The sequence below is a fragment of the Mycteria americana genome, chromosome 2, assembly GCF_035582795.1.
Source record: "Mycteria americana isolate JAX WOST 10 ecotype Jacksonville Zoo and Gardens chromosome 2, USCA_MyAme_1.0, whole genome shotgun sequence".
NCBI lineage: Eukaryota > Metazoa > Chordata > Aves > Ciconiiformes > Ciconiidae > Mycteria > Mycteria americana.
In genome coordinates, this window is record NC_134366.1 from 6,652,511 (window position 1) to 6,667,013 (window position 14,503).

A 14,503-nucleotide genomic window follows, 5' to 3' on the forward strand; every position below is an offset into this window, starting at 1 on the left:
TCCCCTTTCTCCCCCTTATGAAGCATTACTGTTCTAACTCTAGAAATGCAAATTTATTTCTGTCATCTTAGTGGTAATGCCTCCACTTCTGTTTGATCTCGGGCTCAAAACAAGCATCAGCTCCTCAGTACTCCCCATCTCCCAATTATGATTCACTTGAATCATTTAGGTACTGTATCACTGTTGCTGTGCTCAAGAAATCCTTTTTTTTCCCCCCTCACAACCAAGTCTTCCTGTAAGCCAGCAAATAAATTCTTCCTGCAAAAACTCCCTGTTCAATCAGAAGATAGCATAACTTACGTTATAACTTAAGTTATAACATAACTTAAGTTATCAGCAAAGTTTGGTGATAAAATAATTCTACCTTCAGTGAAAGAAAACTTCTGGGAAATATAAGGTAAATCTACTTAGTTATGTGCAGTCATGTGCCATCCCAATACCATTCTGCAGTCCAACAACACAGCTCACTAGAAGCCTTCTCTCTTCTGAAGGCTACACAGACATGCCAGTGTAAGAGAAACATAAGAGAAACATTCCAGAAGAGAAAGTTAACCAGCTCTATCTTGACTATTCTAAGAAAGCGGTGCTGGAATTGCTCTATGGGGAAAGATCTCATAATTTATTCTAATGTCTTTATTGCAATAGAGAAGCAGGACAGACCACTTCTTAAAAGATGATGATGACATTAAGGATTAACCCTGATAAGTAGAATCTATGGACAGTTTCCCCTTGTGTTCTAATATCTAACTAGTGAGTTAGCTCTCACTAGTATGCTATCCTTACATGTAATTAGTGCTTAGTATTACTTCGCATGCTTTTAAATCTAAATTTATCTAGTAACTTTATTCTTCTGACAGATAGATTTGATAAATTTATCAAGTTCTGCTTTAGGAGCTGTACTGCACTTCTTGCAGCATCTACATAAACAAAACAACCCTCAAAAACCAACCAGATTATAATACACAGAAAATGCTCTGACAAATAACCTAAGGGAAAATTTCTATAATGGGTTAGTTGAGGAGCAAAAACCTTCTCAAGCTAAAGCTCTATCAAGTTTCAGAGAATACCAGCACATTACATTTCAGGAGGAAATGTTCAAAGAGACCTGTCCTCTATTCTAAATGCCATGACTGTGGGCTGCTCTGGATTTTCAGCTATTATAACACCAAATAGATGGACTGATTACATACTAAAACTACCTTAAACTTTCTGGCACATTTTTTATGTACACACAGAAACAAGTATCTATAGTTTTAAATTGATCTCACAGATTACGCTACTCAATAAAATGCACTGCATTTGCCTCCCCTCCCCAGGTACCTACTTGTTACGGTGTTATTTGAGGCAGTCAGTGCTGTTAGAGTATTTACATCCCAGAGGAATATCTGTCTGTCCAGCCCGGCAGATGCTACCAGTTCTTTATCTTTTGCATATGCTAAGGCTTTCACATAATCCTACAATTAAGTAAATATAACAACATGAATCAACAGCATTATCCATGTGAAGTCTACATCTTAATATTTGAAAGATTGTCAGTGATAACATACAGTATTTACAGATAATGTTTTTCACCTTATGCGTCCTTAGTGTTGACATGCAAAATCCCTTATGTGCATTCCACACTTTAACAGTAGTATCTGAAGAAGCAGATATCACTAAATTGGAAAGAATAAACAGTAAACTTTAATGGCTTCTATATTACTTTAGAGCATATTCATACTACTCTAATTTGCTTTTCAAAAGGATTACAAGAATCATACACACATTTAGATTTTCATTAAAATATCTGATTACACTATTGATCAAATTTACAATACACATCACAAATTAATTTTACATGCTAAGAAAAGATGGAAAAAAATTAAAGCAGCAGATAATATACTTTTATACACAATTTCTGAATACTGTAGGTTTCAAATATTTAAGTACTTACATGTTTTACCATTGCAGCAGAGCACAATATCGTTTACCCAATCTGTGTGATGTTCCATAGATGCTATATAAGGGTCTTGCTGCAAATTAAGAAAAAAAAAGTTTATAAGATCTCATCACAAATGGAAAAGATTGTGACTCTCAGATCCTGTTGTGATATTTTCTTCAACCTTCAAATGGATCAAAAGTTGCCTAATGCAGAGTTGCTTGAAGTCACTATTCCAGAATCTTTTTGTGAAAGAACTACACAGCTATGTAAGATATCACAGTATGAGCAATATCAAAATGATTTTCCTATCATAATAAGTGGCAGCTGTTAAAAACCAGTATCAGATGTACACCTGTAGACGGCTTACTAGCATGGTAACTTGGAAAAAAGTAGGTTTAGACATAGGAATCCTCTCATGACTTACCTTGTGCTGATTGACACTCCATATCCTTATAATAGAGTCTCGGCCTGCTGTGAAGAGTCTATTTAATGCTGGATCCAGCTGAAGTGCATTTACCCCATTTCGGTTATACTTCTCCACTTCATCTCTAATCACATAGGAGACCTAAAATACATTTACACAAATCCAATTACGGTATTACGATATTGACTTGGCCATAAAATCCTAACATCTAATTTCATCTTTGTGAGGCTCTTGAGTAGAAAATATTAAGAGCTTTACAAGCGTTAAATAAGTCTGTCAGTTTGAGAGTTACCAACACCACCTCAGTCATTTCCCCCACCCCAAAAATTGGGAAGAATCATAGAGAAGATATCAGCAGCGCTAGAACTGGAGCCTAAAGGATTATTTAATCATTACAACTCAAGCTTAGACCCAGAGAATCCTTCGTTCAACTCCCTGCTCTACACAGATATTCTGTGTGATCTTAGACAACACACTGAGTTTGCGTCTCACTTCCTAAGTAGGTTTCATAGGGTCTATAGCTGGGATGACTATTTCCCAGACTCACAAGGGAGAGGATACGGTCACTAAGGATTATGAAGCACTGAAAGACTGCAGATACAAATTCTAGCTATTTCAGGTATTGCTATTATTTTGAAACTAATTTTTTCAAAACTACCTACTTTCTAATATATTAAGAAGCACAAATATTTACTGCTCTTTCAGATAACTAAAGGAATAATTTTCATTCCTTCTGTATTTGACAGTACTACATGTATAGGTTATTTCATTGTTTTGTTCAGAAACGCTAAAAGGAGATTTAAGGAGACATACTGCAAAGGCTACAGCACTCTCCATTATTACTGTTCAGTAAACACAATTATAAGGCAGTGCAGCTTCTTCAGAGCTACCCCATTCACACTGTGCTGCATCTCTCCTTATCACAGGGTTTATGCATTACTATGAGGAAAGCCCTCACACTTAAAGAAAAGGAAGGGAAGCTGCCAGCTATGCCTCTTCCCACATTTTGTAAAATATAATCAGAACAACAAGGTAAAATTTTAGGCTTGGTATGATCCAGTCTGCCCACAGCAGGAATCATTTGTATACATAAGTACCAGTGTTTTGAAAATGCTTTCAAGGAGTAGTCTTGGGCTAGACATCTGAAAGCAATTTTTCACTCCAATAACTGCATTATAGCAGTATAAAGAAAACGTCTTGCAGACCAAATCTCAGTTACACAAAATAAATCCAACAAATTAAACAAAATGTTTAGTGGTCCTTATCATTGAAGAAACATTTTACAGCATCTCAGATTCTATACCGCAAGAACTGACAGGTCCATTTGGTGAATGTGGGCAACACCTCAACTGAATTATCCCGTCCCAGTGCAGCACAGTAAGAGAACAGACGCTTCTAGAAAGCACACGTCCAGTCCTATTCTCTGTTTCAGAAACAGCTGCAACAACTCTATAGACCAACACTGGAGGATAAAAATTAAGAGCCTCCTGAATCTTTCCGCCCTAATACCCTCCATTACCATTCCACAAGTCCATTTACTACATATATTATGTTATGTCCCAGTGCTCTTAAAGCACTTCTTGCTCAGTCTTTGTTAGCCACTCACAGTCCTTGTAGAGTCACAGCTCTTCCTCCCAGTTTCAGACTGTGTCCTAATTTCCAACACTCTCGGCTTCTCTCACCTATTCCAGACTCATCCATAATTTTCTTGCTATCCATGCTCAAGTCTCTGCCTACACACAGCTCCAGAGATGTTACTGAGAGAAGACCGAGAGTTTACTGCGTCAACCACGCATAATATTGTTATGTTAAAACACTTAAAATACTTGCAGTTTGGTTTGGTTTTGGGGGTTTTTTGGTTTGTTTGGTTTGGTTTTTGTGATGCAGGGAGCAAGATGTATGTGCAACTCCTCACCTGGGCTTGATCATATCATGTCTACATTGCTAGAAGACCCGCACAGACTACTTCCGTAAAAGAATGTTACGAAGTCAAGGTTTAACCTGATACAAAACACAAGGCAAAGGAATGGCCGTCGAATTCACACTGCTTTCAAACTCTTTGAATAAAGCCAATGAAAATAATCCGTTAAAAATACTAAGTGTGAGCAGGTAAGATGCAAATTAAAGGAATTCAAAACCTATAGGTCAGTAGATCAAATTTGATGTTAGTGACTAGGGCGAACAATCTCTTCCTGAAATATAGTGTCAGACTCAAGATCAGCAGGGGCCTCTCAGCTCTTGCTTCTCCAAACTGCTAGCAGGATATTTTTTTTACAAATCCTCAATTTTTGCATTTGTTCCTCTTCTGTCAGTCACCTCCCATATTTGTTAATATTTTCAGGTATAATATAGAGCTCTTTATTCCACTCATAAATAAGACTGTCAAACTATGTTAGTCACCCAAGCATTTTAAGGAGCTTTTTGCTCACAATGTTACTTTTTTTAATTTGCAGGAGTTCAAGTAAAGAACATCCATAAATAACTATTTTAAAAATGCAAAAAAGCAAATGGTGGCTTACTCTAGTAAATAAGGTACTTTTCATATATGACTGATACTTTCATATTTCTACATTAATCTTGACAGAATTAGTCATATTTCTACATTAATCTTGACAGAATTAAAGTAGTTTCATAATTTCTTAAAATGCAGTGGATAAAATATTTTCTCGCTAAAATAAAGAACTAAATATTGTTCTTAACAGAGAAACCAGCAGTGAAAAAAGCTCACAGAGATTAGATGTAGTAAAATAATTTTAACTTCTTTCTATAATGCAATTTGAGTAACTATTAAATTTCTATCTAGAAGACCCTGAAACTGTGCCTGACGGCTCAACTGGGTCCTGTTTTTCCATTGTTCAAAGATACGACAGGGGAAGACTGACAACCGTTTCCCACTACCACCAGTACCAAAATATTCAAACAAAGGTGAAATTTAATTTGCTCTTTATTCCTTTTAATAACTTCCACACATGAATTTAGTCAAACATCTCTCGGCAAGTATTGTTTATATTTTACGAGAACTGAGACAAAGAGAGGAACTATATTGTGTCAGGGTTAATGAGTCTGTGGTAGATCTAAGAGCGAATGCTAGATCTCGGTACCAGTTCAGCATTAAATATAACATCATCCTTGTTTCTTCCTGTGAGAAACTTGACAAAGTAACTCTGCTGTAACAACCGAATTAAAAAAGATTAAAATCTTATTTCCTACTGTTCCGTTTTTTTATGTAAATACATGATAGCTTTGATGGAAAAAAAGATGGCAAAACAAAAAAACCTGACACAAAATGTGACTGCTACTGTTCATAGAATTCAACCAGTTACTTTTGTTTCTCCTCAGACTTACAATTCTACAAAGTTTTATTTTCCATCCACAGAAGAAATAGTATACCTTTCCTGATAAACTGTCTTAAATTTTTAAGATATAAGAGTAAGAAGGAAAATAAATCCCTATTGTGTAAAGAAAAGGTAATGATCGTTTTCTGCATGTCATGGGAAGAAACTGTGACAGCCATTTTTCAATGATAAAGGTGATTCTAATCCAAATTAAGCATGTGCTCCTTAAAATTATTTTTTTATTTCTTATACTAAAAGCACACGGGGGAAAAATTAAGATGAAAGAAAATTATTTTGTGGTCAGCAAGTTTATTGGATACCACACCAACGTTTCAAATGAATACTGCTATTTGAGCAGTTAGGTAAGGACAAGACAAACCACTTTTCCTGAAGAGAATATGAATTGAAAGTGATGACTATGGCACAACAATGCACTCTCCAACTCTTATTGGAGGCCTAATGACATCCTAGTAACTGTCAGTTGCTTACATTGGAAATACTTAATAAATTTCCTTTCTCATCCAAAAACAAAAAATGTTAAATGGTCCACTCTTGTAAAACAGTCAGTGAGACCGAAATAAACATCTTCTATATTAAAAAAAACTAGAACAAGACACACAGAATATATGGCTGAACTAAAAATAATCTCACAAGACATTTGCTGTACACCACATGGAAACTTTTAGAAAGGGGCACATCACACCAGAAGCATCCAGGCTTGTATTCAAATACATTAATTATATATTAACACAGAGGGCCAAGTTACAGATTCCACAAAATATGTTGAAAGGGTGTTGAAATGCCTCTCAACACAGGGAACTTAAAATGGATTTCCATTTAAAATGGAAAATAAAAGCAACAACAACTTGATTTAAAAGACCTGACACTTGTGTAAGAGTGGTGAACAGCAGGCAAGTTCACTAAACCAAAAAGTTCACCAAGATGAACAGAGGAAGATTGCTGATAATCCACATGCGGTTCTCCATTATATTCTTATTTTTGCGAAAAAGGTCAGAAAGTGTTTTTTCATTTTTTAAATTTGAGCATCACTGAGTAAAAGAAATATAAGAACTATTAGTAAATAGAGTAACTATACAAACAAATGCAAAAATATAAAGTGTATGTTCAAGTACATGTGTACACACACATATCTAAACAATGTAAAAGCAACAAGCTTTTGGCTGAGAAGAAATTGCCGTGGTAAAATTCAGCTCTGACCCACAGCATACACGTTTTTATCGCTCCAGATAAGGCACTGTATTCTGCCTGGAGGGGACTGTGAAGGTCACCAAGAAGTTGTGACTCTAAGCACCAAACGGCATTCACTTCAAACAGAGCAGACTGAGAGCACATTTCTGCTTTGTTCATTACATTGATTCACAAAGTCAGTTGCAAACCACAAAGATAATAATGACTATGATATAGATCACAGTCGTTTTATTGCCACGATGGTCTGGGAGGGGCAAGATTTGTGGGATATGAAATATTTTAATAATGACCAAGGCCTTTTACATTTATACTGCTGTAGCTTTTATAAACTCCCATAACAAATAAGAATCTTTCACTGCAGCAGTGCACAGACATTAAGGGGTGATGGACCCTCATTATAAAGAATTTATGGGATTCAGTAGCCTAAATGGATCAGGACTAATCATTTTAATGACTATCTAAGAGCTCCAGAGATAAAGCTACTGTCAACTGATACGTATCGGCACACAAAGCCAAGTGAATTTCATACAGGATCTACAATGTGTTTCCTTCATGGATGAGTGTATCAGCTGATCTGAAATCTTGTTACCCTTGTTACATTACATGTCTTATAACAGATTTTGTCTTAATAGATGGGCAGAATCTGCTTTTAAAAATATCTGCTTTTAAAAAGAATCTGCTTTTTAAAAATATGGTGGAGGAAACGGTGAACAGCCGAGCTCTGACAGCACCCGTTCCTTGTTTCTAAGTAGAGAAAAATTTCAGACATAAATACTATTGCAAGCAATTAAAAACCTGATATTTCTCAAAATCACTGGAAGGATTGCATGAGATCTGACATAAATTGAATCAAAAAATGACAGAAGCAGCAGTCAACCACCAAAAAAACCCCCCAAACCTATTGCCTTAGTATCTTGGTAGGGCAGATGTATCTCTTAAACTAAGTTTTTAATTTAAAAACATATTGATATTTGAATTTTTATCAGGTGCTCCAGGCACCTGAATAACAGTAATGGAAGGCATTAAGAAGTTCATTTTATCCTTTTACAATGGAGTCAACTTACTGGCTATTCGTTTGCTTAAGTATTACGTATAAAATAAATATAATTTATAAATATAATTTATATATTTATTATATACAAAATATAAAAATAATATATAGATAAAATCTAATAAGTTACAGCATACAAAATCTAGTGCGCTTTTAATAAATGGTACTATTAAAAAAAATCAGTAGCTGAAATATTTTCTAAATGTAAAGGGTTTTTTGTTTCACTACTTTCTACTTGCTGTCATAATGCAGTATTAGTGCATAAATATGACAAAGTCAGTGCAAAAAGATCTTATTCTGTACAAGACTTAAAGATAAAAAGGACTTAAAATTCATTCAATAATTTAATAATAAAGATGCTGATCCAGATCACTTATGGCAAAATTCCCATGTTCTGTCAATGGGTTTTGAGTGTGGGGGCGAATTCATTTTGGCCAAGCAGCAAGTTTGGGAGGGCAGTTACAACGCAGCCCCTCAAGGGCAGCTACTTTAAGCCACCTGCTGAAAAGTGGCTTCATCTTGACTTAATTCACAGTAACATATCTGAAAGCTACAGCATATGGCCAACTGTTTCTCATCACACAGCAGCATCTGACACACCTCTGCATCCCCATTCCCTTCCCAAATCAGACAACCTTACTACTGCAGCCTTCAGACATGCATAGCTAAGCTTCAGAAACACCAATAGCCTGCCGCTGGACATTTCAAATGCCTGACTTAAAATAAATTCCATGCATATAAAAAAGTAAGAAGTTTAATGATTTAAATGTGAGGCCTAAAACATGTATTCTGATTAAGCCCTTATAAACATACAATTATATGCAGAAGCACCCTAAACTGACTATTTTGGATGGTTCTGCTTACCAGTAAAACAGGTGCATCCAAGATAATAATAGTTCCCATTTCCATAAACTTCAACCAGCTCTCCTGCCATGGAAAGAATCAAGTTCCTTCATGCCCAACAGGCATTTTTTTAAAAAGCTTCTTCCCCTAGTCTCATAGGTTTGGGAGAAATTTATCCTCCTTTCACTCTCAAAAGCTTGATGTAGCAGTACCCTAAATGTTCAACCATTGGGAAGCAAGTAAATCATTAGTGGTTTTAACTTTCCATCAGTGGCTGGATACAACAGCCACTTAGAATTGCATGACACAAACAAAATCCTGTCTCTAACCAAGTAGGTGAAATAGTAAGAGTGCAAGAAAATACCCAGCTTCTGCTCAAGGTTTTAGATATGCTGATAATACAACCAAAGTTATTCTCTGCAGATCTAGACTTACAATGTACTGGCTGAGACACAGATCAGTGTAATAGTACATGAAATGAAAAAAAAAAAAATCACGTAACACAATAAAAGAGGAAAAGAAGAAATCATAAACCAGGACAAACCCACCTGTAAATACAAGCTTTTGAGCTAAGTAATGTTTGGAAAAGGAATGTAGTAATAAAAAAGGAAACAATGTACTCTTTGATGCACATTGCTGTCAGGGAAATAATACTTCATAAAAAAATAGGACTACATCAAAGAAATATCTAGTTATCATAAAATCTCCTTCCTTAGGAGAGCAACCTGCAAAAACTTGTTTATGGCACAGGCAACGAAGTCAATAAAGGGATATTATATTTTGGATTCTTTGTATTTTAAAGAATGTCAGAGGGTTTTCTTGGAAGGGCAAAGGGAATTCTTTATACAGTATTGATCGAGTGCTTACCTTAACCATGAAAAACAGTAAAGGCTATAAAGAAGTGCACATTTCCTCTGTGGGATAAAACGCAAAAGATGCGTTCCAAAACTGAACCCACCTCTGTTTGGAAGGATCCTAATGCTATTTCAGGCTTAATCAATATTTCTTTTGATCACAGCAGATAGATACAGCTGAAACTTGCACTTGCCACTAGAGGCAGGCAGCCTTGCACATTGATAAAGCATTAAATCTTTTCCATAGCGAAAGCTGTAAAAACGTTTAAAGTGCTGGTAGTATCACAAACACGAACAAAAAAGTTGAGGACCATAATAAACCTATTTTCATGACTTTTACTATTAAAGAGTCTTGACTTTTTACACACATTTCAGTAATTCCAGTCTCCACCAAGGCTATAACTGTACTCATAGCTACGTATGAGCCCACACCATGAAGCAGGATCGTCTCGCAGGTGAGGTGAGAAAGTTTACACCCGCCAGACTGCCTAGGCCACGGCCCTCCTTGAAGAAAGGCTGACCGGAGCTGGAAAGGGCAGACGGGCGGGGTGGTTCAGCTCTGCCTCCTCCGGGCTGGGGAACCTGACCCCGCTGGGCAGCGACCGGCACCTCCTCCCCCTCGGCGGCCAGGCCGCGCTGCCAAGGGCATCCACTCGCCCCCTCCACGGACGTCAGTGGAGGTGGGGGAGCGCCACAGGGGGGTGTGGGGGGGTGCCTCCCCTTCACCTCAGTGTTGCTGGGAAAGGGAAGGAGGCGACTGCGTTGCCATAGAAACCCCCCAGCTCTGCCCCCCCCCAGCTGAGAGCAGCCGCTGCCACAGCCCCTCAGGCCCGCTCTCCCCGGCCCGGCGCCCTCCCGCCGCTCCCCGCCACCTGCCCGCCGCCCGCGCCCGCAGACCCCACCCCCGCCACCGCCCCTCTCCCGGGCCGCGCTCCGCCTCGCCGCCGCAAGCTGTCCTCCTCCTCCTTCTCCTCCTCCTGCCGGGCTGGGCCGTGCCGTGCCAGACCCCCGCCGCGCCGCGCCCGCCCCGCAGCCTCCGCCGGGCCCTGCCTCGCCCCCACCTGCACTTTCCGCCGCCCCGCCGTGTTCTGCCGATGATGCGCCGCCATCTTGCATGTTGACACTCTGATGTCATTTCCGAGGAGGGCAAGCCGGCCCGGAAGTTCCGCCCCCTCACCTCTCCGAGCCCGCGCAGCGAGGTGGGGCGGGGGCGGTCACCGCCCGAGGCGTTGCTAGGGGAACGGCCGGAGGGGGCGGGGCCGGAGGAGGGGGCGGAGCTAGTGTTCCCGCCCTGCCCCCGGCCTCCGCCATGTTCTCCACAGAGCAGCATTCCCGCAGTCCTTTCCCGCAAAGGCTTGGGGCCATGTCCTCGCCCGTGCTGCTGCTTACGGGGTGTCTTCTTCTCTCCTTGCGGTGTCCCAGGGGCCATGTTTTTCCACGGCAGGCCAGGCCTGCGGCGTGAGGTCACTTGTCTCCGTCTGGAGGGCTCGGCTCAGGGCTGAGGCGTTCAGACGAGGCTGATGCTGCCCTGAGGCGCTCCAGGTCAAAGCCTGAGGCAGGGTGTGGTAAGCAGTGCTTCTGAGATGCTGGAGGCTTTACACATGCACTTTTAGTGCCCAGGTCCACCCTCTTTTTTGGGGGGGGGGGGGTGTCTGTGGTGGGGGACAAAAGCTTAAAGGCGAGATCCTGCCTTGCCCCTTGTTTGAGCGGATAGCACAGCTTAACTGCCTTCCCCAGAAGACCAGGGAAGATTGTATTATTTTGCCTAATGAAGAAGGATTCCTGAAACTGATTGTATGATGGTATGAAATTTCATACTGTTTTCTAGACATGCTCCCACCCAACTCCCAAATACCTCTTTGGCACTTTAACTATTAATGCAAAAAGTGTTCAGCTGCAGCAGTGAGGATCTGTATGAAGTTGTATACAGAACTGTCTTCTTGGGACACCTTTTTGTTACCCTCGCTACTCCGTTATGGTAGAACAGTAAAGATGCTAACAGTTAATTAGTGAAAAAAAAAATAGCGTGAGAAAAAAATGTGTAAAGGGATAAGGAAAAAAGATACATTCAGGTATTCATATTCTTGTTCAATGCTCCTTGCAACCATAAGTAGAAGACATAATGGCCGTTTACTTCTGCTAGTTTAAACTTGCTTATTTTGATACAGATCACATTTTCTAGCATTGCCGAGTGCACAGCGTCCTCATCACAATTGCAAGTGGAGAGTATGATTCTTAAATGAGATCTGCCTTGACCAAAGTCCTTCCTTAACTGCAGTAATTCTACTATTATATCTTGTTACAGCAGTGGGAAGCATATGATTTAAGGCATCTCCTAAGACAAATGTGAAACGTGTTCGTTGTTTAATAAATTTCATTTTTTTTCAAAAATAAAATTAAGGATTTTTTTGTTCAGAGTGAAGTTGTGTACTGGCTTCAGGCTAGTGGTAATTGTCACAGTGTTTCAGATGCTGTCATGCATAAAGTATGTAATTTTATTGGATTCTGGACTGGAGAAGAATGAGGCAGCGTGAAGTTTTCCCTGTAAGTGAATACTGAGCAAAGTGCCTTACTAGATTTCAGTATGCATTAGTCCATTAAGAGGTTGACGAATTCATTTTATAACACAATAATTTTCATGCATACTTTAATTTCTTGTTTTCTCTTAAAGATATTGAAATTCTGATATTTTTGTGTTATTCTTTGATAAAATGAAATAATAATTTCATTCATAAACCCTAATCATCCTTTCATTATCCATAATCACCAATGGATTATTCATTTAATAAAGTTAATGTGTCTTCAAGGGCAGTCATCATCTTTTGTACATTTGATTTAAAATGGATTTTTTTTGTGGACAGAGAACCTTTGTTTTTTATGTTATTACGCAATTTAGAAATTGCTTTTCGTTTTTGTGCATCAAAGAACTTTTTGTGGATAGTCACTGCTATTAATATATATAATACAGTGTTTCTTCAACCTTTCATATCAACAATTCATTACTTGAAGGAGAAAAAAAGTACACTGATCCCTTTGTATCATAGAATCATTGCGGTTGGGAGGGATCTCTGGAGATCGCCTAGTCCAAGGAAAATCATGTTTACTGAGGGCTGCTAAAAATATGAACATTATAATAGTGATAATTTTCTGGTTTCTGTGTGTATGTTTATGAAACCTGAACTAAAGACAATATTCTGCAAAAAATATTGTAGGTAAGATTTTCTTTGTTATGCAGTAAATCTTTCAGCCTTTTATCATGTTTGTGTTGCATTAGGAAAGCTATAAGATGATCTAGTTTATAATGTTAGTTGTTTGCTATTGGTTTTGGAAGAGAAGGAACATGATGTATCTATGAGTCCAGGGGTTATTTTTCAATTTCCGTTAAACTCTGATCATCTTTGGCTAAATTGTGAATTTCTGAGAACACTAGCGTGAGCAAACAGCTGTTGAGCCAAAAAGGAAGTGGTGGAGAACCGAACAGGTCTCAGGAGTGAAGCCAGGATGTTGAGATAAGGGGAGAAGTAAGGATGGAAATGCCCGGAATGTAAGTGTTTGTTGGGTCAATAATCCTTGTAATAAGTAAGAGTATAAAGACAATATTTTCTTGATAGTAGTAGGTTCAAGAATGCTGTAGAATTTCCCAGCTTCTTCTGTCTGCTGCTCCATTCTCTCTTGGTGAGGTTTGACAGTCACAGCATCCAAAGTAAATGTTAAAAGGATTTAGAAATATGCTGTAAGAATGATTTGGAGCCTGAGAAGTATGAATTATGATGTAATGTTCAGGTGGATTTTGTCTACAGAAGAGAAGATGAAAGGAAACATGATAGCAGTTTTCAAACAATTAAGAAGAAATGTGGCATAAACTCATCTTCATGTCCGTGATGAGTGAAAGAAGAAGTAACAGGCTGAGATTGCAGTTCAGGAAATTCAGATGAAGCACAAGAAAAACCTTTTTGGCAGTGAGAATAGTGAAGCACTAGAATACGTTGCATGTAAAGGTTTTGGAATCACCATCTGTTGTAACAAGAGACTAAACAAATATCTCCAATTACATCAGTAGAGTTGATGCTGTTTTGGGCTAAAGCATGAACTAGTCGGCTTTAGGACATCACTTCCAACCCTATTTTTTTAAATATAATTATACAACTACAAGTAGAAAATGTTTTTCGTAAGCAAAGGCCTCTTTAATCCTCCAGGAAAAGCTGTAATAGGTTCTGTAGTTGGAATAAGAGCTACATAAATTCAAGGTATGAAGACAACATGCATTTTAAGACCAGCTAATCACTGAAAAAATTCCCCAAAGGACATGGTAGATTCTACATAGCTTGAAACCAAAAGTATTGTAGCCTATATATAATTTATGGGCATGACTCAGATGCAACTGTTTGAAATTACTGTATTTAGTCTGTATTTTATGGGATGTGAAACTTGGTGATCTTAAATCCTATTTAATTTTATTGTGTGACTAAATTTTCCTGGGATATTATATTCTACATGTCTGCATAAGCAAGACATTCAAGTAATACAACCCAATCACTCTATTTTTAACTGCTGGATGAGCAGTTAGTTATTCCACTGGAGTGAGTGAGAGAGAGTTCCTTGAGTCACTAAAGCAGTTGGCATGTCTGAGTGTTTATCACAACTGGACCACGTATGAGCAAAGGGCTCTGCAGATGCGGTAGCAAAACAGTGACTACCTATACATTTTTAATGACTGCCAATTATTGTAAGTAGGAGATATGGAACCTGTGTGATGGCAACTGGAAGCAAAGGAAGAAACTAAATTTTCAAGCCATTTTGATAAATCAGATACCCCAGCTAGCTAGAGAGGAGGAACAGACACAGCTGAAATCCAGGAGGCTTTGG

At 38.6% G+C, this 14,503-nt stretch overlaps 1 protein-coding gene across 1 annotated transcript in view; it reads right to left on the reverse strand.

Annotated features, from left to right (window-relative positions):
* The window catches only part of WDR48 (WD repeat domain 48), a 30,471-nt gene extending 19,705 nt beyond the window's left edge, over nt 1-10,766 (reverse strand). The window contains exons 1-5 of the mRNA XM_075492320.1: nt 10,699-10,766; nt 2,346-2,486; nt 1,934-2,012; nt 1,573-1,655; nt 1,325-1,454 (exon numbers count right to left, since the gene is read on the reverse strand). Coding sequence (XP_075348435.1) covers nt 1,325-1,454; nt 1,573-1,655; nt 1,934-2,012; nt 2,346-2,486; nt 10,699-10,746 — 481 coding nt within the window. The 5' untranslated portion in view covers nt 10,747-10,766. The remainder of the gene's footprint in view (nt 1-1,324; nt 1,455-1,572; nt 1,656-1,933; nt 2,013-2,345; nt 2,487-10,698) is intronic.
* Between the last annotated feature and the right edge of the window lie 3,737 nt (nt 10,767-14,503).